This window comes from Camarhynchus parvulus, chromosome 3 (genome assembly GCF_901933205.1).
Source record: "Camarhynchus parvulus chromosome 3, STF_HiC, whole genome shotgun sequence".
NCBI lineage: Eukaryota > Metazoa > Chordata > Aves > Passeriformes > Thraupidae > Camarhynchus > Camarhynchus parvulus.
Genome location: NC_044573.1, coordinates 18,450,060 through 18,476,622, shown reverse-complemented (window position 1 = coordinate 18,476,622; position 26,563 = coordinate 18,450,060). Strand labels below are relative to the sequence as shown.

The following is a 26,563-nucleotide window of genomic DNA, read 5'->3' as shown; positions in this document are numbered from 1 at the left end:
CGGCGGAAGCGCGGCCGCAGCCCGTGAGGATGCTTCGGGCCTGGCGGGCGCCGGCGCTGGCGCGGGCTCGGGCCGGGGCCGCCCGGGGCTGGGCGCGCTCCGCCGCCTCGGAAGCCGCGGCCGAGAGTCGGGAAGACTCCCGGTACCGGGACACGGTGCTGCTGCCGCGCAGCCGCTTCCCCGCGCAGCTCCCGGGGCGGCTGCAGCCCGAGACGGAGCTGAAGACGCAGGAGGTGCGGCCGGGGCCGGGCCGGTTCCCCCGGGAGCACCGGGGGCTGCCCCGGGCGCGGCGAGCCCCCGACCGGCGGGAGGGTGGGGGTGGCCGCCAGGGTTTGTGTTCGGTCCCGCCGCGCGGGACTTCTCGCGAGTCCGGGCTCTTTTTTAGAAAAGCTCGGGCTCTTGAGGTATTTTAATGTGGATAGTCATAACTTTTATGCAGTTTGTTTTGGAGGAGAGTAACGACCGTCCGGATAGTGCAGTGCTAGGATAATAATCTCAGGCCTAATATTTCACCCTCTTCGGCCTTTTTCGTACTTAAAGCCCACTAATGGCTTCTCTTGCGGAGTTAGTGTATTTTTTTGCTTGCCTGATTTTGTTGGAAATTTTACATCCAGACTTTTTGAAGGTACAGAGAGTTGTGGTAGTTTTGGTCTTTTTCTTGTTGTTTCTACAGAAATGTGGTTTTTCGGAACTGTACTCATGGCAAAGGCAAAGGAAGACAAAACAGGAATTTTGTTTACATGATGGACCGCCCTATGCCAATGGAGACCCTCATGTTGGCCATGCATTAAACAAAGTAAATACTTGCTTGTTCATACTTTATTCTTGTGAAGTGGTAAAAAACCTGCTGTCATGTGCTCTGTGTTCTCCATTCCCGTTTAAATCAGTAACACCTTAAAATGTTTGCGATTTTGGTAGCTGGGGCTTTTAAAAAGCAATAGTATGATTATGTGGATGCCATATTTTGCCGTGTTGACACAGATACTATACCCCAACATAAATACCATGTACTGAATGCTCAGTGTTCTTTTTGATTCAGCCTTGAGATTCACAGCATTATGCAGACCATCAAGTTTGAAAAACTCAGATTGTGAGCTGTCACCCACAGCTTCTCACAATCTCAGTGCCAGAGCTTGGGCTGCAGCAGTGTGCTCTAGGCTAGTGCTGTAGGTCCAGCTCAATGTTTTAAAAAATAGAGTAAGTCAGATTTGTTCACTTCAAGTCTTGCGAGTTTATAAGCTGCATCTCTCAGTTACACTGGTTGTGAAGTCCTTGGATCAGAGGTCCTCTAATGTTCTGCCAATGTACAAAATTATAGGCAAGAAAGATAAAAAATGCAGAGTCTTTGGATCACAGAGTGGTTTGGGTTGGAAAGGACCCTAAAGATGATTTGGTTCCAAACCCTCTGCCATGGGCAGGGACACCTTCTGCTAGACCAGGTTGCTCAAAGCCTCATCCAAACTGGCCTTGAACGCTTCCAAGGATGGGGGACCCAGAGCTTCTTTGGTCTTAAATATAAACTTATCCTGCAGCTTTTGATAATTGTATTTTTTAAACAGGAGGAGCTTAATTACAAATGTGGCTGCTCCATATGGGGGAGCTAAAGTGATAACAGACCCTTGTGGCTTTTCAGATTTTGAAAGACATCACCAATCGCTTCCATGTGATGAGAGGTTATAAAGTGCATTATGTGCCAGGGTGGGATTGCCATGGGCTGCCAATTGAGTTGAAGGCACTGTCAGAAGTCAAAGGAGCTGAAAATCTTTCACCGATGGAAATTCGGCAGAGAGGTAAATGAAGGCTTTTAGACTTCATTGTGGCCTTTTCTATTAGCTATTGGTGACATTTTCTATGATCACTGGGTGTATTTGGCAAGCAAATAGAGCAGGCTGGAATCTGATGAAATGGGATAATTTCACACAAGCTTAATTCGTTGTTGTAATGGGCATGCAGAGCATTGACGCTCAGTTTAAAAAAAGCAAAAGGAGGGCAGGAGATTTGGATGTCTGCTTGGATTAACAGTGTAGTGGCAGGAAGCTGCAATTTATCAGATAAGCATCCTTTTGGTTTTTGAAGGCTGAATTTGATTAGGAACTGAAAAGATGCATGTAGAAGTCAGGCTCCTTCAGGACAGCTTAGCTCAGTATCACAAGTTGGAATGTATTTATTGGCTTTTTAACAATCCTTTAAAAATATAGGGGGGACCCTTTTGAAGAAAGTCTGTATTATATGGAAACTGTTTTGAAGAAATAATTTCAAATACAATATGGGTTGAAAGGCATCATCATTCAGCTGCAAAGCTTTTTGTAATGAGCAATTGAAACGTCTTTAATTTGAAATTGTGGTAATGAAATGGACTAACTTATTTTCAGATGGATGTTACTTAGAAAATTTTGAATAAGCATAAACAGAGGGAGTTAACTTTAGCTCTTATTAGTTGTATGTTGAGAACTTATTTTGAGAAATTTTTCTTCCTAACAAAGTATATTTCCCCCCCCCCTTTCTTAAAAAGAAAGTTTGTAGTCTAAGGACATGTGCTTAATATCCTATGTCAGTGAAAAAGTGCCAAGCCTGTTTACTCTTTGCAATCATTTTTTGTAACAACCAATCTGAAATGTATATATTTTGAACCATAATGGTTAGGGTATATGTTCACTACGTTCAGCTCTGGCTTTACTAAAAAAATCAATAGTGCATTTTAAGTGATATTTTATTGATCTTAGTGTGCTAAACCATGTGCTTAATGGAGCCATTCCTTTCAGCCAGAGCATTTGCAGAAGGAGCAATTGAGAAACAGAAATCTGCCTTCATTCGTTGGGGTATAATGGCAGATTGGGCCAACTGCTACCTTACATTTGATCCAAAGTATGAAGCAAACCAGCTGAGAGTCTTCTACAAGATGTATGATAAGGTATATTGAACTTCTGTGGAAGTCTGTATTGATTTTTCATGAGTTTTGTTTCTCCTAACTTTCTTTTTTTCCCCTCACTGTCCTCTCTAGGGTTTAATTTACCGGGACTATAAACCTGTGTTCTGGTCCCCTTCAACAAAGTAAGAATCAACTTACCATTTTGTCTTCAAAATTTTAGCAAGGATGCCAGTAGCTTTTGATGTTGCAGTGTGTAACTTGTGTTTGATGTGTATCAGAACAGCCTTGGCTGAGGCAGAACTGGAGTACAACGAGCAGCACGTCAGTCGCTCTGTGTACATGAAATTTCCGCTGCTGAAGTCGCCACCTAAGCTGACTTCTGTGATAGGTACGACTTCTCTGTGGCTTTAGAGACTGACAGCTTTGATTTTTGTTGTAACTGTGAGTAAAGTACTTCTAATTTACATCTGTAGATGGATCATCCCCTGCTAGTGTGCTAGTCTGGACCACGCAGCCTTGGACTGTGCCAGCCAATCAAGCAGTTTGTTACATGCCTGACTCAGCGTAGGTGTCTTCCACTTGGTTCAGTTGTCTGTGTCAGTCCCTACTGGTATTTAGCAGCAAAATTAAAACATTCTGGGCTGTCATTACAGCTTACTGAAGGCATCTTTTTTGGGTAATGTTTGGGGTTTTTTTTTGTTTTGTTTTTAAGTGTTGCAATTGTAAGCTTTATTCTATATCTACTAATATATTAATTTCTGCCTAAATTTTTATTAAATTATTTCTTCTTCTTCATTTCTTCTTCAAGGTTACCTTGAATTTTGAGATTTGTGAGTGAACTGGACATGTAAAGCATACTTGTCTGTCTTAGAGATGAAGAATTTCACAAATTGGTAGCTTTGTGGTGTTTGTGATTATTTAGTATCATAAATTCATGTTTGCATTGCAGATACTCAATTGTAAAATGTACAACAACTGGACAACGCTTCATCCTTGCTGCAGATAGAGTTGAATCTACAGCTGCTGTTCTGGACACACAGTTTGAAGTTGTATCAACGTGTAAAGGTAGGTTTTTAAATTGTTAAATTGCTTAGAAATCTGCTTGTAGGTGTCTGAATACTGCTTCATTTAAATGTGTTTATAATTTGAGAATATGCTTCACTAAAATAATACAAGGAGGAGGAGTCTGTCAGATTTACTGTTGGTGTATTGTAGCTCAAATTATTATCCATAGATTTCAAATTAATTTTTAAAATCTGGCATCATGTGTGGAAAGATGAGATGTAGAGTGTAAGTCTATATCTAGTCTGTTCAGTATCAAAATCTTAATTACACTGCAGTTTGTCTTTCCATCCATTGTTGATGACAAGAGGGGGCTAATTACAAGCATGACTGGTGAGGTATTGTAGGTGGCTGTTGTCTGTCTGGACAAACTAAAGCGGTTGAGTTGGTGTCCTAATAAACTGCATAGTGGCATTTCTTAACAAGCAGGCTTGGGATTCAGTGTCATGAGTTGGGATTTGGTGTGTCATTTGTGAGCTTTATTCATTTGCCTCCATCAGTGATTCAGTGCTGGAAATATGCATTTGTAAAGGAGGTGAGGAATCTGTTTCTATGATTTTTTGTTTTCTTTTTTTTTGGTGTCTTTCCATGCCTTCTCTTTCAGAGAAGGTCTTGTTTTTACCTGATGATGAAATTACTGAGGGTGTTTTTTCTCACAGCTTCCACCTTTTTAAGTCATACTTCCAACTTTTTGATAATACCATTTACAGATAACATCCAAGAGTAGTAGAGTTGAGCCTTCTTAAAAAAGAAATTTTATATCGGAACCTGTTCTTTTTAACTTCCCATACATCCAGTAATTAATTATATTTGTTACTTTTCTGTATTTGTGTACATAACTTTGTGATGGCAGTTCTTAATCATGTTCCCTCTAGAAGAAAATCATTTTGTGAACACCATTTTGTCATATGGCACATTCCTTAAGCTCTGTGAGGCAAGGCTTTAATAATAATATTTCTTCTGTTTTTTTTTTAAACACTTGGGTTTTTTCTGCTCTCTGATAGAAGAAGTTGAACGTGTGAGTTGTGTTTATTTTATCTTCTGTTTGTATTTTTCAGGTGCAGATTTGGCAGATGGTTCTTGTGCTCATCCCACCATTCCTGGCAGAGTCTCTCCGCTGTTACCTGCAAATCATGTGACAATGACAAAAGGGACAGGATTAGTTCACACAGCCCCAGCTCATGGTATGGAAGATTACAGCGTAGCTTCCCACCATCAGCTACCCACGGTACTTTATCTTTTCAGTTGTTGCTCTTGATTTCCTGCAACTGATTGACTGTGTGACACCAAAATTATTTGTTTTAATTTGTCCATAAAACTTGAAAATATTTTGAAGCATTCACAGAAGTGTGAGTATCACTAATGGCCTTCGGGAATGCAAGACTAACCTTAAGGAAATGTGTATCAGAATAAAAGAATGACATTTCCTTCTGCTAATTAAAACTTACAGGGAGGTGTTAGAATCAGATTTTTCTGCTCTTTATGTGGTTTTGTTTTTTAAAGAAGAACACTGAGAATGTTTCTCAGATACTGACTTTCACTACTCAGAATTTTCTTTTACATGCAGATCAGTAAGTCACCAGTTATGTAGGTCATTGTTACTTTTTTTTCAGCAAAGCTTGTTTTAAACACATATGTAAATACAGCTCATTTATGCATAGCCAGTTTGTGATTGATGGGAGTGAAGATTCAGGATATGGGGCATGGGGAGGGTTAGGTTTGCTTTTATTTTGCATTGTTTATTTGAAAAGTCACTGAAATACCAGTGACTGTGATGTGTAATAGTTGTGGTATGTGTGCAAATGCATTGGTGCTCGTTTCTTCTGACACCTGAAATTCACTTACTTGGTAAATTACTAAACTGCAGTTCACTAAATCTGAATTGTACTTAAATATTTTGTTATTCATTAGAAAAGGAGTCACCCAGTAGAGTATTTAACTCACTTTTGAATACTAAAATGATAATAAATTGCCACATGATATTTTTTTGACATGATTAATTTATTTATTTTCAGGATTGCCTTGTGGATGAAAGTGGGTATTTTACAGAAGCAGCAGGTCCTGAGCTTAAAAACAAGAATGTCCTTGAAGAAGGGAATGAAGCTGGTGAGTATCTGATGTTTGACCATTTGTTACTTCATCACTTACAGTTCTGCAGGTATATTTTGAGAGTTTGTATAAACTGGCCATATTTTGGCATTTCTTGCTAAGTGTTGATTATGAAAAGGACTAAGTTGAGATTAACAGCAGCCATTTGTTCAAACTGAAATTTAATCTTGCCTCATTTTTTCTTTCAGTCATTAAGATGCTTCAAGCAGCTGGGAGTTTGTTAAAAGAGGAGAAATATGTGCACAGTTACCCCTATGACTGGAGGACGAAAAAACCAATTATTATTCGTGCCAGCAAACAGTGGTTTGTAAACACAGCAGATGTGAAGGCTGCAGCACAGGTATGTAATTTTGCTTTCTTATGAGATACTTGAAGACGATGCTACTTGGAATCAACAAAAAATCTTGCTGTAGCTCCCGCCAGAATATTATCTTCTCTAGGGTTTATGAACAGTAGTTGAAAAGCATTAATTACTTGTTGAAGTGAAACATGTTGTCAAATCTTTTTTCAATGTTGATATAATCCAGGGTCGCTGCACTGACTGGTAGATTTGCTCATTGTATTTACAGATGCAGAAGTTTCTTAGAGCTACTGATGTTTTTTTCCCTAAAATGAAGATGATGTTTCAAGGAATTAAATTAGAAGAGACAATTTAATCACTGTTAAAATTAGCTTTTTTTGTTAGCCTAGCCTTGTGTGGCCAGGTATCTGTTTGCTGCCCTGTTAATTTTGTCACAGTCCTATTTTAAATAACTTTAAAGCTTGAGGTCTTTTGTTCTTTGAAGTTATATAGATCCATACAGAAGATTCAGGCCAGCACCTTAGGGTAACAGTGATTTTATTCTAATTAGGGCATGAGGTGTATACTCGGTATTCACCTTTGTCTAGAATGGATGAAAACACAGTGGTAACTCAGCTGGGCTGGGAGTGAATGGTAGCCCTCTACAGACAGTTTGTATCACGGTGGATTTTCAAAGTAGACAACAGAACAAGATACAGTCAGCTTTTAAACTTTGGATTCAGTCACTGATGCCATTTTTAACTCATTTTTAGGGTCTGTCTGCTAGTGAAGCAGAGAACTGGGGTTTGGTTGGGAAATACACAATATATGCAGTGTTCAAAGAAGTTATTGAAGAGCAGCAGGCAGTTGCCTGAAAATGTGTTGTTTGATACTGGGAATGGGAGAGTAGATCTGTACCGTATTTTACTGGCAGCATAAACATTATTAGTGGGAAAGCTGAAGCATGTTCAACAGTTCACTATCTCCTTCATAGGATGTGCTGAAAAAAGTGAAAGTGATCCCTACATCTGCAGTGAACAGGATGCTGGAGATGCTGGACAGAAGGACATTCTGGTGCATATCACGGCAAAGATGCTGGGGCGTCCCAATTCCTGCTTTTTATCAGAAGAGCACAGGAGAATGCTTGATAAACAGGTACCTGCCTAGCCTTAGACACTGCGAAGTGACAGAAGCAGCACTGTGTGTTGCGCTGCAGTTAGTGATATTATAAAACTTCTTACTATTTCAAGTAGGAATACATGCTTTTACTTGTAGTTGTTTATATGCAGATCTAATTTAGATTTAAGTTAAAACAATCAAAACCTTGTGGCTGGAAGTGACTTGCATAAAAATAATAGGAATCAATTTACTGACATACTTAAGTTATCTGAAAACTCCTCTTGACATTAATTGCTGTTTTCATCCCTCATCTTCAGTGAGCTGACAGTCATGACTGGCCTTTCCATTTAAGCAAGCGGTGAAATGCAAATTATGGTTAGAATAGATGGCAACTTAATTGTATCACTATACATTAAATAGTCCAGGTACTGTGTCAAAATAGGGTTTTGCAGTTAAGTGACAGTGAGATTTGAAATGGCTTAATGACACTGGTTGCAGAATAAATAAGTGCATTTTGTTTCAAAACAAAATTGGAGCGACTTTGAAGACCAGCCTCAAGTGTAACGGACCCTTAGCTATATGGTTTGGTATGTCTAGATCTTCAGATGCTAGTCTGATTCTGCCATCTTTTGGTTAATAGTATCCAGATATTGCAAACACTGCATTTCAGGAATTAGAGACAACATATTGCAGAGGAAATCCAAGCTATGCTTTAAAACAAGGAGTCAACCAAATATGATCCTTTCCTGTAAGGAGTAATAGAGTTCTGCTTTTACTTCTTTGGGGAGCAAAGGTTTTCAGTTGTGAATGCTCTCTAAGAGGTGATTTCGTAAAAAGAGTATAGTGGAGTTCCACATTCATTGAATTAGTTCCATAATTTTTTTCTGCCTTGAGATATGCTGATGTACCTCAGTTTTGTACACCTTAACCTTACAACCTTTTGTGAAAATTCATTAGTTTTTACAGCTGAACTTGAATACCATTGCAGAACTTTTTTTTTATTCTGGTGTTGTGTAAATGTACTGCAGCAGTCTAGCATGTTTTCCAGAGGCTGTACTGAGCACACGAGCAGTAGATAGTAGACAGTAGTAGGTGAGGCTCAGGGTGTGGAGAGCAGGGAATGGACTTTAGACAGGTAGTCCTTAGCTTCACCTGGTGTGACTGGGTGTGTAAGTGTGCAGAGAGATGTACTTTGGCTCTCTCACTGTAGGCAATAACTGTGAGAAAAGACCACAGTAGCCACAATGTCGTTTATAGTGCCTGAATAATGCTGACACACCTGAGGAAATAAATGGGTGGAGGATTTGTGGGACATAAAACCACTTTACCTGCAAAAAAGCAGGTGTGTGTCTCTATAAAAAACTACTATTTCAGAGGAATTCTTTTTGTTTTCTGGTTGAAGAGTAGCCTTGAGAGTGTGTGTGTTGCTTAAAAATTGTTAAATATACAGTTTAACAAGCAAAAAGGTGTAATGGAAACCAGTCCAGCAGGTGGCACTCAAAACCGAGGGGCACCATGAAGAAGGAGCTCCTTCTGAACGCTGAGGAGCTGGGACAGAAAGCATTTGAAAGGAGGGATATGTGGGAATTCCCTTAGGTTGTAGTCAAATCACTTTGACAGGCTGTGACCTGTATTAAAGCCCCTGCCTTTTGTGAGTGCTGAAGCTGTGTGAGATTATTCCCGAAATTGTGCAAAAGGTGGCAGTCACAGCATTATGATGTGGTTAACTCTGCCACAGCTTAACACCTCCACCTTTGTGTGTAGGTGTTGGCCCAGCAGCAAGAATTATAGGGGAGTGAACGAGGGGAGAGCATGGCATGTTTGGGTAGAATTGATCTGGGGAATAGAGAGGCATTTAGGAAAAAACCAGACATATTCACTATGCTTGAAAAGAGATTTATTTCATTTGACTGACAGGTTCAGATGGTCATTTATAGCCAGTACTCTTTACTTCTAACTTTACTTACTCTTGGTGGAATTTTCAAAGGAAATTGTAAAGCAGTCATTAAATATTCTAAAAAGTTTGAGCTTAAATATTTGTAAAGTTAACTGTAGGAGACTTCTGTAACTGGAGTAGAAGTGCACAGAATATTGGCCTATAGAAGTGACAGGCAAATGCAGAAGACAGTCTGTCAATTCATAGGTCATTTTCCTGGACACCAGTTCTTATTGAAAACTGCAGCTAAGCCTGTTTTGTTACATTTGCATTATCATTTTGAAAATCATATTATAACAGGTTGCTGACATACTTTTTAATGTGAAACTTTTAAAGTTTCATACGTAGACAGTATGAATAATTAATATAGTTAAAACACCAGTAAATAACTTGCATTTCAAAACATGAGCTGTTTTTAACTTGAATGCTGGATGAACAGCCTTTCAGTAGCAGCTGCTGTGGAGTTTTTGAGTGACTATCAAAAGTAACAGCATCTCCACTGGAAGTCAGTGTAGTCCACATGGAGTTGCTGTTACATATGAGAGCACCAGTGGTCGATCTTGAGTGATCCTGTTCATGTATCACCTGTAAAAAGACTTTTAAAAAGAAAAAAAAAGTCCCTAAAATAAACTGCTGTTTCCCTCTGAGAGCTGTTCCTGAATTTATCACATGAAAAGCTGCTGAAAGCCCTTCTTTCAGGGTAGAGCTGCTTTCTCTAACAGTGTTTTTGCCACACCAGTAATCCAGGTCTTTCTAGCCAAGAGGCCGTTTGTAATGTTCAATGCAGAATCTCCATGAGTCTCCTTGCTGCTGTGGCCCCCCTATAACCTTGAAGATATTTGATTCAATTACATTGTCATCTATGGTTAGAAATTTAATATACCAATGATGTTTAAATTCTTTAATGCAGAGTATGCTGCATCATATTGTGACTAGGAGTATAAAAATTATGATTAAAAATTCCTTATAGGAGAGAGAAAAGAGAGAGCACTTCTTCATTGTTGCCATTTTCAGTAAGAATACAGAGGTGATTTTTTTGCACAAATGGAGAAAAAAGACTTTTAAAGCAATTCAGAGTACATGCACAAATAGATGTTTATGCTGTGTGACAGCTTTCAAGATTTAACAGATTTCAAGAGGAAGCATTCTCCATCTAGGAAACTCTGTAACTCATGGAAAAGACAAAAGAGCTTCAAAACTAAAATACAAGATTTGTATTTCCAGTAGTAGTTCAGCACAGGTAATACATACTTTAATCTGACCTCATTCAATAGCTGCTTTACAAACTCACTGTTCAGATATTGGTAATAAATAATAGTATTGCAAAGATCGTTCTAATGCCTTTGACCACATCCCTGTGACTTTGATTAACACATAAATCAAATTTCTGAAAAAGAAAAACCCAACATGGTTTTGAAGGAGGTCTGTCATGTACTCTAATTTGTTTTTTAAAATAATAAGACATTTCAGTGAATTGCAATTAGTAGCAGCTTACCATCCCCTAAATACTTCCAGCTGTAGTATCGAGATCTTGTAAAGCAGAAGATAACTTTCCCTTCTTTGCTTCTGCTGTTGGAAAGGAGATGGAGAGAACATCAGGCTCTGTATTCTTCTGCTCCTGACTGTATCTTAATGCTGCCTAATTTCTGTTAACAGATTAAATAAGTGTGCAGCATAATCAATATCTGGCTCCCGGGTGATTGGCTGGAGCCGTGGTAGCGTGAATTGCCGTAGGGGTGTCAGAGCATAGCAGGGACACGTAATGCAAGTTCTTCCAGATAGCCTCTGGATAAAGGGCAAAGTTTTACAATGCCTTTATGGCTCACTTGGGGAATTATCATGCTCACCTTGAAGGCTGCAGATTATAAAGTGATGAGTAGTTATTTGAGCAAGGTGGTTTTCACTTGCACCTTACAGAAAAATACTTTGCAAAAGTCCTGCTCCTTATAATGCAGATACCTTAAATAAAGTTGTTTCTCTCTTGAAGTCAAATTTATCATAAGGATCCTGCAAGAAGAGCAGAGACAAGTACAGGGGCTGTGTTTTTTTGACTTGTATTTTTCAAACTGTAGGAGTAAAAAAGATTTGTTGAAAAGGTACCCTGGAGATCGTTCATCTAAACTACCTCCTTTTATAAAATGTTTGTTAATGTTCACTTACATTCCGTAGGGAAACACTGTATAGTGAAAAAAACTTGCACTGCTAAAATATCAGTTTTTTTTTAAACATGATTTGAAACTGTGACAGAATTTTGAGAATATTGGTCAATAAAAAATTGACTTTGCAGTCCTTGACTCCTCGTTTCTTGTAAGTAATTGATAACACAAATCTGACCTTCTTTTACTTATCTGAAAACTTTTATCTGTAGCATAATTGCACCTTGTGTATTCTTGTGTAACAAGAATATCTTTAAAAAAATCTGCTCTACATAAATTAATAGTGTAATCTTTGCATTGCATGGCAATATACTTGATAAAAGGTTAGCTCATGGTATGTTTTGTGGGAATGGAGTATCTACAAGGCTACGCAAGTCTTGTGTGACATTGGCAATACTTACTGTAAATGAAGGCAGGCATTTTATTATGCTTTCCCAAGGGACAGTAATAGCAAAGGTTTATTTCCTTCTTCTCTCTCCCTCCCCCACCTCTGATGGAAAGGAAAATATAGTTTATTAAGAGAATCTTTTTATATGCTGTCCAAGATAACTGTTAATTTTGATCTATAGCTGGATTTATCATCTTTTATACACCCCTCCAAACACTGATATTGTGAAATACCTGTTGAATATTTTAAAAATGTGTAGGTTGAAATTAATTCATCACTGGAGTTTATGTCCCTCCACGGAAGTGTATTTGCAATATGAAAAAACTATGTGAAAGACAGGCTTAGTTCCTGTTTAAATTTTCTGCTTTACAGGATTTACTAGTTGTGGGTATGATTCCTGTTCAGAGAATTTTTCTGGCTCTCATTGAGGCCAGAGCCAGTAGCTAAGCACTGAATTACTTCTTGCATGAATCACTCAACATACACAAATATTTTACATGGTAATAAACATGTTTTAGGGTAAATCATCCTCTTTTTAATTTAGCTACTCTTGTCTTCTGCTGGTGAGTTCCATGGGTGAGACTCAGCCAGTGAGAGGAAGGCATTGAAACTGTGGAGAGAACTCTTCAAATCTTCAGGTGAAGACAACTGGTTATCTATAACTGTCTTTAAAAATACACTGATAGTGTATTTGAGAAGAATCCAAGGTGGAAAATTCTATTGGCAAAGAGTGAAAATAATATTGTGTATTGCTTTTTCTAAAATGTTCCTGGGTGCTGCAGTATCGTCGCTAAAGGTCAGGGTGTAAATCCAGCTTTGTCAGTGGAAGGTATTCATCCTACAAAAGACAAATTCAGAGGAATAGTTTAGTCCAGGCTGAGGCAAATTTCTTTTTTATGTTTCCTGTGAGCTTTCTGAATTTGGAGATTTAGGGTAAAGGAGGCAAGACATAAGGGTTGCACATCAGCTCTCTGCCAGGAATTGTACCTGTACTGGGGGTTGTTGTTAGCTTTTATCTTGGAGAAGTAACACTCTCAAAACTGGAAGTATAGCCAGCCAAACAGGCCTCTGTGCAAATATTTCTGTAAAGAAGTGGTACCATTCACAGCTGGAGCTCCTCAGTATTGTTTTAGCAAGATAAATGTTAGCAGATACATTACAAAGCCATAAATTGTGTCCTACATTAAAATGGAAGGTGAATGATGCCTGGGCTGGTTTGAAAGGGGGAGAATGGTGGTGGTGCCACAGGGATGTCCATGTGTGAGTATTGCTGCTTAATGGCCTCTTGCTGCAGAGAATCTGCTGAGATGTTCTACAGGAATTTATTTTGAGAAGTGAATTGATTAATTGACTATTGATTGATTGATTGATTGATACAAAATTGATATTCTGTCATTGAATTTGAGCAGTCAAGAGCAAAACTGGATTTTCTTCTTGCCGTTGCACCTCATGTCATGAACTGAAGTAATTTGTTCTACAACTACCTGGAGAACATGTTTTCATGCTTAAATCCTCAGTGTAAGAGTCCATTAAATGTTTTAGTGATGTAGTTCAGCTTATTAGCAGTGCAGTAAAATACTGTGCTGAAAACCAAACACAAAACTGAATGAAGACTGAAGAAGATCATCTGCCTTCTGTGTTTTTAAGATAATTATGCGAGATAATTATTTTACTTTTCCCCCTTTTGCAATACTGTGTCAAGAAATTAGTTAACTGATTAAATCTTCATTTCTCGAGTTATAAACAAGTCTCTGGTTTAGCAGCAGGTTTAGTTTGAAGTTGGCAGGTCAGGATAATCTGTTGTACTCCTTAAATACAGATGTCTTAAAAATCACCTCTTTAGCAAGTGGTCTGTGAATCAGCAAGACAAAGTGTGTGGGGTTCCTCTTTGGTTTTTTAAGATACTTTAATTTATGTCTAGACTTGGTATTAAGCAATATTAAAAATCAATTCCCCATAGCCTTACCTATTAGGGCCAAGGATTGAATGTGTCATAAATAGTGCACAGAACTGCACACCTTGAGGTTGCCTTATCTGTTCAGATCAGGAAAAATGCTTAGTTAACTTTTTAATTTTTCTTATTTCCATAATATCTGTTTATTTTCAGGACCTTTGTCCTGGCTGGTGCTATATGATATGGACTCATAGATTGTCTTCAGAGTCTATATTGAATGGTTTATTATCACTCCTCTATGGGTGCAGAATTTTCAGTTTCTTACATTATTTGGATTAAAATATTTATTACAATTTAAAATATATATTGCTAATTTCAGAAAATTCAGGCAACTGGAAGCTTAAGACGTATCTATATATAGATACATATATATGTATGTATATATGCATATATGTGTGTGTGTGTGCTACTTGAAAAGCTGTCATTTCCTCACTCCTCCTTTCCACGTGAGTTTTCAAAGTCTCTGTATCCAGTAGGAAAAATAAACCTGTTGTTAAAAAGAGCAGATATTTTGAGGGGAAATACTTGTGTAGTTCCTTTAAATTCAAGGTCAATAAATAGCAAATAAAATGGATTTTAGAAGTTTTCAAGCTGCTGGCATCTTTTCTGAGTGCCCCAATTATGAGGTATTTGCAGAAGAAGATATTTGGAATCCATGTGGATTCCAAATTTTGTATGTTGTACAAATCCTCCCATCTTGGAAGGCAAAGCCAGAAAGTATTTAATGAAGGCAGGAAGCTCTGTGAAGTTTTGTATGGATTAGAAGCTGGAAAATCACAGGTTCTAGTAGCTTGGTCTGTGTGTCAGCATCTCTCACTGCTTTGGGTCTGGGATACTTGTGGAAAGGTGTGATTAGCTCCTCCATTCATAAACCCTTTTTTTCCTCCTAACCCAGTGAAACCATCACAGATGTCATCAAAATAGTGGAGCAGCAAGGAACAGATGCATGGTGGGCCCTCCCTATTGAACAACTCTTGTCAAAAGAAGCTGTGGCAAAGGTAAACTTCTGACTTCAGATACAGCAGGTGCTGAAGACAGTTGAGTGATGGGAAATAATAGAAAAATTTTGTTTATTCCCATGATCCTCTTCAGTCTTGTACCCTCATTGTGAAAGGAGTGTTCAAAAAGTGAGATCTGAGTGGGGCAGAACACACACACAATTGGATTTGTGCTGTTAATTCAGGGCAGAGATCTCCATCCTCCTCCTCTTAGATCAGGAGGAAAGTGACATCCTAATTAACCAAATTATGAGGCCAAATATATATTAGGTCTTGGTCATTAAGATGGATTTGAATTTTGATTTAGTTCTTCCTAACTTTTTATTGTTCTTTAACAATTGTGTACTTAAGCTACCACAAAGCTGTAGTGTTACTGTGCCATCTGAGATTTTCTTTGTAATTTTTCCTTGCCCTACCTTGAGTTTCCATCAGTAATTATCTGAAAACTCTTGTCAAAAATTACCTACATTATTTTCTGTTCCCTCACAAAGTTGGTAACAGAACCTGTACAAAACTGGTCCAGAAACAAAATTTGCTTTATTTCTGGCTTTGAAAAGCATTGATGATTTAGAGTATTCTATTTGCATTATTTAATAATTGTTCTCTCAATTGTTCTCTAGGCTGGTGGTCGTGATGTTTCAGATTATGTCAAGGGACAGGATGTCCTAGACATTTGGTTTGACAGTGGAACTTCCTGGGCTCATGTTTTGGAAGGTAAAGAATTCCTATGTTGATCCTTATTTTAAAATACTTGGAGAGCAAAATGTAACTGTTCTGTGTGACACTGTTGGTGTCAGCACAACTGAGGCAGATTATGCTGTCAGTGGGCTGTCTATGACTTTTAAAGCTGCTTTTGCTTGTAAAGATAAGGATTTAATGTTGGCAAACTCAGCATAATTAAACTTGAGGTTTTTCTAATATGCTGCTCTAATGATTCTGACATGTGGTGTACTGTGTAACTGCTGATCGCCTCATACTTGCTTTGAGTGGAGAAGTCTCATGGCACAGACAGCCAAGGTGCTTTGCTGCTGCTTGGTACTCCTAAATTGTTTTTAGTTAACAAGTTTCAGTCTGTGCTTGTTTGTGCTATTTGAAGCAAATAGCACAGACAAATAGCAAAGACTGAGATCAGCTGCTGAGTCTAAGTTTTATAATTTAAAAGTGTAGGTGTGCTTTTTCACTTCTCATTACTTTCAGTAACTAAAGCAGTATATTGTGGCTTAAAATATTTATGCTTGCTATATGCTATTTATGGCTCCTACTGCCAGTAGTTGCTACTCAGTAGGTAGCAGATAGATATTTGTGTAAAAAGCTGTAAAATACACACTGTTTGCCTGAAGGATAGTGCAAAGTCAAGAGTCTTTTCTAAAGGAGGAGTCTGGTCCCATACATCAAGTCTGTTGGACTTTAAACCCTCTGTACACAATTGCATGATAACAATCTTGCTGAATTATAAAACACGTTAGTACCAGAGTTTTATTTCTTAGCAACATGGTCAGGCAACAGTACCATCAGCAAACATTAATTTTCTAGAAGATTTTTACATATGTTGATGTTTATGCTCTTTAAAAATGTTTCTGGTTTGATTTTGAAAGCTATAACAAAGTAGTGGTATTTTATGGAGTTACAAACCTGCATTGTTAAAGAGCTGAACACCTCAGTCCTCTAATCCTTTGTAAAGGAGATTACTTTTAATAAGCAATAGCAGAATCAAGGCTCTGGATTCGTTGTTAATTTGTGTAAAGCTCCCATATGGATTCTGTAGTGTCTAATAAATGTTTGAGTTATCACAATACAGACTTCTTTCATGGAACTATTACAAGCTGCTCTTCTCTACCTAGTCCTCTCTTTTAATGAAATTTGCTGGAGTTTGGTGTGTGTAAGGCATCTTCTTCTGCTCTGTGACATATCTGGAGTGACCCCACTGCTGTCAAAGCTGGGGACTGGCTAGCCAGCAGTGTAACCTCCTGACCCCATTTATTCTCCGAAATGACACAAAAATTTCATTAGCTTTTTTCTGTGTAATTGAGGCTTCCAGCCACTGCCAGAAGTGAAGTACAGTCTGTGATTCATATCAAATTACTGGTTTAACTCACCTTTTATAAAACTTTGCAAGAGACATTGTTGAATTAAGAGTTTTGTCATCTATTTCCGAAATACGCTCCAGTTTTTAAAGCTTTTTGTAGAACTTCTTCCAATATCAATGATAATAAGTAAGGCTTACAGACAGACTAATGGGTGGGGTTGTTTTCCAAAGTACTCTGGGAGGAAAAAAAGATGGAATTCATGGAGAAATCCAAGATTGCTTAGAGAATGTCATTATGTGAAGAACTAATTTTGTGGTAGGAGATGAGTGATAGCAGAGGTTGTTGCTGCCTTCTGTCAGTGTTGGTGGCAGAGGTTCTTTCACAGCACGAGTTACTTTGAGGCAACGGCAGGATATAAAAGATGACTAAAACTGAGACTAATGTTTGTTTCACTCTGCCCTGAACTCAAGTTATTGAAAATTCTAAGTCAATGATCTGTTAGTAACTAGCAGGAATAACAGATGTTACAGATCTCCTTGTCAGTTCCAGTCTTGTGAAAATAATTCCTTCTCTTCAGCGTCTCTGTGACTCAGAACTTGGCCTGAGTTTTCAGTGCATTTGACCCAGCTGTGTCCAAGCTTACTAAAGGAGGCGCAGCTGTTACAAAATGTATCCCTTTGGCTGAGGGCCACAGAGATTGCTGTCAGCAAAAAAAGCAGGTTGGGAAGGGGGTGAAGAGGGGCAAGAGGAGAGATTCTGCTGAATGAGGATAAAGGAATTGCTCAGTGACAGCCAAGTCCAGTGGTGTAAGTCATAGGTTGCATTACCTTTTGCTCTTGCACAGACCTATTTCTAATACTTGCCCTGCTGCATCTCCTTCCAGGGACTGGGCCTATTCTGATGGACATGGCCTAAAGTTACTCTTGTTCCATTAAATTATGGTTGACTTCCTTTTTCCAGCCTGGGTGTGCCTAAGGTACCACTTGTAGCTAAATGACAGATTAACCAAACCATTCTATGTCAGCAGTGGGGCAGCTGCAACTTACACACTAAAATCAGAGATTTGGCTACTAGATTTGTAGTCACAAACCCAAAATTGTACAGCTACAAGTAGACTGTGCGAAATAAACATCACTCACTGGCATCACTGAGAGCAGATCCACAAGTGCAACGTTCTCTGAAATCCTCTAAAATTTCCTGGGGATGCTGTTTGCTTTCTTAATACTCTGTTTGCCTAACACTGTTTTCACTGAACAGTTTATTGTTGCGTCCTCTCATCCTGCTTGTTTCTTGCTACACATGCCTCAAATTTATTTTTTTTTTAAATAACTGTTTTGTGCAATGTTAACATTTAAGTCCAAATGCTTCAGACAGGAATAACTGCATTTTCACAATGCTGCTGTGAGGTAGAAGAGTGTTAATACACTGCTTCCAAAAAGAAAGTGTGGTAAAAGCAAAATTTTGTTCAAAAGCATGTGCTAATTTTAAATACTTAATGCTGTGGTGCCCAGCACTTGTTCTGTTGTTCTTTTGCTTTGAAGTTCAGCCTTTTGACAGAGCTCATTTCAGTAGCTCCTTATGGAGCATCCATTTAAGAGATGTCTTAAAATGTCTTAAAATTCTCCTACATTTTCCTCATTGACAGAGTGCCATCTTCACTACAACTTTGAGATGATTCTTTTTTAAAATATTTAGTATAAAAATGCACACTGGACTTTACTGTGATGTGATTTGCCACTGGTAAAAGTCATACAGCTTTTACCTACAGTTTTGTGGGTATTGCAACGATGGTAGTTTTCAACATCATAACTTTTTTCCCCTATCTTATTGGCTAATTTTTAACTGAATTAATGTGATTATTTTACAGCTTGCCTATCTAAGTGTTCAAACTTTTGTGCTGACTGAGAGGCTTGAATTTATCTTAGCTGGTTCATTCCTGGCATTAAAATACATTATGTTTAATCTAAAAGTCAAAGTCTGTAAGATCAAAGATATGGAATCTTGAAATCCAAACCAGAAGGATCATAAATTGCAATTCTCTTTAACGACCTATGTACTATACCTCAGTTAAAATAAACAGAAAAGTCTCTTTGGGGTTGTTGGACATACTTCTCGATTTATAAAAAAAAAAAGTAAGCACTGTTTTAATTAATTTTTATATAACAATCACAATTTTAACAAAACTGAGGAAGGGGAGCTACTTACAAGGCAGGTTTTGTATATGCAAACCCCATGTTTGTATTTTACAGATAAAATGTTCAGGCCTCTGTTAACTTTGCAAGCACCAGTAGCCAGCTTGCCAGATGTACTAGTTCCTGTCAGAAAAGCCCAATCCAGTTTGCTGTTTGTAATCAGTTGTTTGTTGAAATTCTTCTCTAAGTTCTAACTACTGGCATTTCCATGAAAAGTTCACTTCTCTAAAACCAGTGGCTCATAAACTAGTTGTAAGTAACAAATGTGTTACAGATTTTCTAATGTTACTGTCTTCCTTACCACAAATATTCTTTTTTCTTATCTACTTCTCACAAGTATTTTTGCAGTCTCTTAATACAAAGGTTGCTCCTTACTTACTGTACTTGTAAACCCCAGACTCTTTGTAGATTTCCTTGACTGAATAAGCAGAAGTGTAAAAACCATGATATCCACCCACTCCTGTGCTACCTGGAACTGTGTGGCCTTGACCTTTGTAATGTTGAACTTCCCTTTATTGCAGGATGGATCTAAATATTGAAACTTCCATTAAGTTAAACAAATAAATCAAGTGTGTCAGCGGCAGAAAGAAGCATTGTCTCAGGGGTCGTAGGAAGAGGAAAAGAGGAGATAGTGAATAAAAATTGAGTAGAGAAACTTCTGTCTGAATATTGAGAAAGCAACACCATCAACTTGTAGAATCAAAACTAAACTCCTGACAAATATATGTATGGTTTTGCACCTTTGTAGGCTTTGACTTGCATGTTCTGCTGTGTTCACATTACTCTGTTCTCACTCTGGTGACCTGTCTAGGATTGCTTAGGACAAGGAGGGACTTCTTGAGTCAACAAGTTTGTACCTTTTTGTACAGTGACTGAATTCCACCAGTAAAGCCATTTAAGCTGTGCTGTCCTCTCTCAACCTTGTGGAATAGCTGGGTTAGCTCTTCTGCTTTTAATGTGCAGTCAGCTAATACCCTGCCTGCCTTGTAGCCCAATTTTCCTCTAAAGTGCTCATTAGCTGCACTTGCTCTTCCCTACCATTCCTCTTTTTTTCTATGTGTGTATTTACAGGGAATAATATTTCTACTCAGCCTTCCCAAGCCAGACTTTTCCAGATGCCTCTATCCCCAACAGGCCTTCTTGTTTCCCACATTGTCCTAACTCTTTCCCGAAGTTTTTAATCTTCCTGGAACACCAGTGACCAAAAATGTAAATTGTGTCACAGGTGAGCTGTGGTCACTGCCAAAGCTACCTGCTCTCCTCTGTAAATGCTTTTCATGGGCTGGTTGGGCACCTTACCTCTGTGCCTTGTGCCTTGAGTAATTCCAAATGGGAATGCTTCAGATGGTGGCATAGATTTTTATTAATTCCAAAGTATGGGAACTTTTCTTGGGTATTGCAGTTTGTTTAGGAGCACTTGAAAAGTATTCTGAGGACTTCTGTGAAGCAATCTGAGCATGATAGCTTTTTTTCATAATTTATTTTAGTTTAGGAGAGAGCGAGCTTACTTGTTAAATTCTGGAGTGTGGCAAGTTTTGGATTCTTTTAAAAATTGCAATACTAATGAATCCCTTGTATCATGTTAAAGTAACCACACACCATTTAAGAAATGTAACTTACTTATTGGGTTTAAAAAGCAAGATAAATGTTACTAATCACTTTAAGAGATTTTGTGTGTTAATTGTTTTAAGATACAAGGTCTGATATTTTAGATAAAATGTTCTGGTTTTTAAAGGTGCAGATCAGAGAGCAGATACATACCTTGAAGGAAAAGACCAGCTGGGAGGTTGGTTTCAGTCCTCTCTCTTAACCAGTGTGGCAGCAAGGAAAAAGGCACCATACAAGTAAGTGTGTGGATTGCAAATACATTTCTAGTCCATTTATTGAATATTGGGCTTTTGAAAGTGTGCACAGTAGTGTATAAACAAGAGAAATCAAACCAGTACCAAGTATCTGATTCGTGTTCTTACATTTTCAGTATAAGGGTTTTCTCATAGTAGATTGTAATTAATTTACTGTTTAACTTTTTTCTATCATAATTCTAATAATGTTTTCATTCTTACTAATTTAGGAATTATCAGATACAAGTGGATTTTTGCTATCTCTCCCACTCCCACAATTAAAGAAATTCTTTGGGAAGTGCAGTGTGCAAATCTCCCAAGATCATTGGCTTGTGAATTCAAATTAGGCTGTAGGGAATTGGGAATAGCTGTGTGCTTGTGCTCTGCTGGAGCTGTGGCACACCATTTGTCTCCTGGAAGATGGAAAGCATAGGGAAGGGGAATGTGGCTCAGCTGCAAGAAGGCTGTGCAATTTTGGGAAATGTATTGGCTTAAAAAGTAAATAATGCTTCAGTCTTTATTTAATCTGAAATACTCATGCCCTAGATATCTAAACAATCTGTTACTTGCACAACAAAATTAAAGGAGGAAAATAAAGTTGTTTGCTTGCCGTGGATGGTAGTACAGGGTATATTCATGGTCAGTTAACTCAGGATGGAGCCTCAGACTCACCAAAACAGGGTTTCTGTGTGCATTGACTTAAGAATATCCTCATTAGAAATCAATTCTTAGCATAGATTTTTCCCTGGGATTTTGTTTTCACTAAAATCTTTCCTGCAGGACTCTGGTGGTTCATGGCTTTACTGTTGGCGAGAAAGGGGAGAAGATGTCTAAATCTGTTGGCAACGTGGTTGACCCTGATGTTGTCATCAATGGAGGCGAAGTAGGTCAAGCTCCTGAGTTTCTCAGAACTGCCACTTAAAACCTTTCACTGCCAGATTCTGCAGCTGTCTCGTGGCAGAACTCTGTCAGGCTCTTCTTTGGCTATACTGCAGTTCCATTTGGCTGGTCTGAAAACCTTGACTTGTGCTGCTTCTGCTGTAGTGCAAGAAAACTCCTCACCTTCATTCTCTACTAAGAGAAAAGAAAATTATTCGGAGGGTGTATGATGGTTCCTTTTTACCAGTGTTGATGGAGTAATGGAGAAGAGGAATAATAAAAACAAACAAAAAATTAAAATAATGAACCTCTGCTGTGAAACTGACTGAAGTTTACCAAGTATGGCAGTGGAGCAGTCAGATGTAGCAGCTGCACCCCAGCAATCTCTCTGCTCTCAGGCTGTTATTGACTCTGGAAACTTCATTCCCTGGTCAGGGAGGTTGCACTGCAGTGCATTCATATGCTCTGAATTTCCCTCCCTCCCCAGTCCCACTGTTGCTATTTCTGAGGCTGCTGAGCAGATTTTGCAATTCACTAGACAAAAGAATCAATCCTTGCATGACTTGCTTATCTGATACACACAATTGTTCCTACTCTTTCACAAAGGAGAAAAGCCGTTTTCAGAGTTGAAAACAGTCTGAAGGGGAAGAAAAACCTATTTAGTTTTAGATACTAACATGGCTGTTTTAATGAGAAGCATTCAAAGGATTTAAGGTTGCAGATGAGTTTCTCTCAGCTTACCTGGGTTCTAGCACTGCCTGTACACAGAGTGCTGCAGGTGTGGGTTACTAAAAGAGGGGGAAGCCTCCAAGCACAGTAGCCTCTGGGCACATAAAATTATAGGTAGTCCTGCGTGGAACAGGGAGTTGGACTGGATGATCCCTATGGATCCCTTTCAGCTGGAGATATTCTATGGCTCTGTGCTTTCCTGTCTGTCCTCAGGATCACACCAAGGATCCTCCATACGGTGCCGATGTTCTCCGCTGGTGGGTGGCGGAATCCAATGTTTTCGCAGAGGTGATGATTGGGCCTGTGGTGCTCAGTGCTGCCAGAGATGACATCAACAAGGTAAGAGCTACCACTGCCAACACTATTCATCCCAACAACAGGTCCTCTTGTGTCTTGCCTGCAAAGTTTTCCAGTCTTTAGCCTAAAGAAAGCTTTTCCAAGCTTATTTAGGGAGGTACTACTGCTTTTTACACCTGTGGGTCAAATAGTAAAGTGTGCTGAGAAAAGACACATTTCACAGCTTTGTGCTTTGTGAAAACAGCCAGTTGTTATTTTTCTCTAGGTCCTTTTGCCATGTGTTCTTTATGATGCCTTTGTAACTATTCAAACAATCATTTTGAAAAGCAGTCAATTTTAGCTAGTGATGGAACATGAGCATTTTGTGTTTAATCTAAAGGGAAGGCTAATAATGTTTAATTGTCTGGGTTGTTCTAGCTCCGGAACACACTACGCTTCATGCTGGGAAATGTGGAGGGCTTCAACCCAGAGACAGATTCCATCCCCCCTGCAGAGATGTACATAGTGGATCAATACATGCTGCATTTACTGCATGAATATGGCAGCAAGGTAAGGGGAATTGTGTTTAGATGAACATGTGTGTAATGTTTTCCATTGGCTTTATTTTCTTTAGATATGTGAGTAAAATGTGTGTGTCAGGCAGGCACATTACAACCACAAAGGATCCTTCAATGCAATGCGCACTCCTTTAAGCCCGTCTCAATTTTTGAGGACGACTTTTAACATTCTTAAGTTGGACATCAACCAGATTTTTCCACTCACTGCCTAAGGCCTCAAATTAGAAGTCTTTAAAAATAGTTAGATATTAAAAAAAACCAAACCCAAAAACTAGAGCTTTGGAAATTTGCTGTTGTACAGAACTTTGACATTTCTGTCACTCAGAACCATTTTGCTGAAACCATGGGCATGGTTTCTGGGGTTTCCCCTTTTCTTTCCACTCAGACTTGAATGGATATTATTTCTTTGGCCTAACTGTTAACTGACTTAACTTTTTTTCCCCTCCAACAACCTTTTAAAGTTTCTGCCAGACCTTTTGCCACTCATTCCATCTCCTGTAAGTTTAGTTTATCAGGGGGTGTGTGATGCAAACCAATGCACTGTTCTTACCTCCCTCTCCCAGGTTACAGAAGCTTACAAACAATATGATTATAGCAAAGTTGTTCGACTGCTGCAAGCATTCTGTTCCAGAAGCTTGTCTAACTTCTATTTCAGCATGATCAAGGACAGGTGGGTTCCTTCCTGCTGCCTTTAAAAGGGAAAAAAAGAAAGGAATGGGTCTGAGATGGAGGTAATAAGGTTCCACGTGAATGCTGAGTGAACACAGGTATCTCCAAAGACCTCTCAGTGCATTCAGCTGAGTGGTTGTCATTGTTGTGCTCTCTTCTGTCCACTGGTGGTACTGAACACTTTAAAAGGTCATCAAATGAGCACATTTAAAACCAATTAAATATTTAAAGACAGGGTCTTGGATCTATATTTTTACCCAGAAAGGGTGTGCATCTGAATTTGGAAAGACAGGAGAAGAGCTTTTAGCAGTTAGCTGTGCAACTCAGGGTATTTATCTGGTTTTTTAGATCAGTGAAAGAATCTTAAGGCTGTGACCGATACTTGTGTAAATGTGCAAGGGCTGTTTCATGGGGTAGGAGGGGTGGAGGTTATACTCATCTATGGTTGCCAGAACATGAGTAAAGGAGGAGTGGGGGGAAAAGAAGCCCTAATGCTGAGGTTTACAAATGAACCAAAGGGCTGACAGCTCCAGGCTCAGCTCCCTAAGGACAGATTCTCTCTCCCGCAATTACCGTGCAGAGAATCTCCTTTCCTGTGGCTGCAGATGCGGATGGTCCTGTCAGCAGCTCACTGTGCTTTCCTAGGGAAGGGCACTCCAGAAAAGCTTTCCTTACAAAGGCTGGGCGGGTCAGACTTCTGCACGTCCACCGGCAGTCCCAGAAGTGTGGCTTTTGAGCAGAAACATGAACATAGGAATACCTTCCAGCTTTCCCTGCTGTCTTGCAGGCTCTACTGCGAAGAAGCAAAGGATCCTAAGCGTCGTTCATGTCAAACCGTGTTGGCAGAGGCTCTGGACATCATCATCCGCTCCTTTGCACCCATCCTGCCCCACTTGGCAGAGGAGGTTTTTCAGTACATCCCTTACAAGAAAGGTAAAGCACATACCCACTGCTAAGCAATTCCTTTAGTGCACTGTTTAATTGCACAGTTATAAGGAATGCAATTACAGAAATATGCCGTTCTTTTTTGTTCATTTCATAAACACCCAAATAGACTAAAATAAGAATTGCTTTGTTTTGCTTTCAAGACTCAGAGGGTGTGTTTCGTACTGGCTGGATTAATGCAAGCTCAGCATGGAAGAAGCCTGGCATTGAGGAAGCAATAGAAGGTGCATGTGCAATGAGAGACTCTTTCCTTGGATCCCTCTCTGGCAAGAACGCTTTGGAATATGAAGTCATCATTGTAATTGAGCCTGGATTGCTGTTTGAATTAATGGAGGTAAAAAAATGCAACTAAGAGTAGTGTTGTCTGTGTGAAAGCTTTCTTCTGCTTTGTACTTACCAGAGAATCACAGAATGGTTGAGGTAGAAGGCACTGCTGGAGCCTGTACAGCACAGGTCCTTGCTCAGGCACGCCTGCTTACAACAGGTTGCCCAGGCCTCTGTCCATTGGTTTTTGGATAGTTCTGAGGATGGAGATCCTACCAGCTCTCTGGGCTGCCTGTGCCCAGTATTTGATCACCCTCAAAATAAAAAATCAGCTTTGGTTTTTTGGAGGAGGACCACCTTTACCCTGCTGGCAATGCTCTAATGCAGCATCCCAAGGTGGGATGCTGCTGTCCCTGTCCCTGGCTTATGGGCAGGTGCTTGGCCCTCAGGCACCTTTCTCTTGGCCACTGCAGTTCAAGTCTGTCCTCCTCTTCCTAGCAGGAGTAAATCAGACTCTTGGTTCAAACCATCCACTCTGATTAGGAACCACAGCTCAGCATTTATTTTCTAGACTGGATGGTGCTGAGAAACAAAACCAAGTTCCAAGTCTGAAAGCTCTGTGTCCCCCAGGCACTGCAGGCTGAAGAAACTTCCAGTGTTTCCCAGCTAAATGAGATAATGATGGCTTCCCAGACAACCCTGCTGAGCGAGCTCCCCAAAGAAATACCTTCAGATGCAAACATCATAAAAGGGACCTTTCTGATTAACTTGGAAGGTAAGAAAACCATTCCAGACAGACTCCTGCACTACAACATGGGGTTGTTCATGGCTTGAGTCTTACCTACAGCTCCAGCCTCTCTCTTAGCAATTATACTTTCTTTGACAGGTGGTGACATCTGTGAACAATCTTCATACAAAGTTATAGCCCAACCCATTGCCAAAGCAAAATGCCCTCGCTGCAGGAGATACACAGCCGAGTCCTCAAGCACTCCCTGCCCACGGTGCCTCCAAGTCCTTGCTGCTGGAAAGGGGAGCACGTGAAGACAAAATGCCTATGCAAAAGCTGCTCCAAAGTGGCTGAAGCAGCAGGTCTGCAAACTGGAACCTAGAGAGGCAGATGCTTAAGCCCCAGCCTGAGCAGGAGTATCATGTATTTTGGGGAACCTTATATGTGTGTGTATATATATATAAATATATATATATAGATATATACACACAACTTGTGTATATCACTTTTCAGCTTAATAAAAAGGGTGGTTAAAAATAACTGAGTGATTTACTTGTTCTTAGCA

The 26,563-nt window shown here is 39.3% G+C and overlaps 1 protein-coding gene across 1 annotated transcript; it reads left to right on the top strand.

Annotated features, from left to right (window-relative positions):
• Window positions 1-29: 29 nt before the first annotated feature.
• IARS2 (isoleucyl-tRNA synthetase 2, mitochondrial) lies at window positions 30-26,524 on the top strand. Its single transcript, XM_030944503.1, has 23 exons — window positions 30-233; window positions 674-796; window positions 1,634-1,790; window positions 2,763-2,911; window positions 3,002-3,051; window positions 3,148-3,257; window positions 3,343-3,433; window positions 3,819-3,934; window positions 4,990-5,159; window positions 5,947-6,037; window positions 6,229-6,380; window positions 7,315-7,475; window positions 14,769-14,871; window positions 15,492-15,585; window positions 20,826-20,934; window positions 21,712-21,814; window positions 22,753-22,878; window positions 23,254-23,385; window positions 23,957-24,063; window positions 24,850-24,995; window positions 25,151-25,341; window positions 25,902-26,046; window positions 26,158-26,524. Exons 1-23 carry the CDS (start codon window positions 30-32, stop codon window positions 26,310-26,312), a joined length of 2,985 nt encoding a protein of 994 aa, XP_030800363.1. The 3' UTR covers window positions 26,313-26,524.
• The last annotated feature ends 39 nt before the right edge of the window (window positions 26,525-26,563 follow it).

Coding starts and splice junctions, on each gene's coding strand:
- IARS2 (XM_030944503.1), top strand. CDS start 30: ATGCTTCGGGCCTGGCGGGCGCCGGCGCTGGCGCGGGCTCGGGCCGGG. Junction 7,476..14,768: donor GGAGAATGCTTGATAAACAG/GTACCTGCCTAG, acceptor CTCCTAACCCAG/TGAAACCATCACAGATGTCA. Junction 20,935..21,711: donor AGGAAAAAGGCACCATACAA/GTAAGTGTGTGG, acceptor TCTTTCCTGCAG/GACTCTGGTGGTTCATGGCT.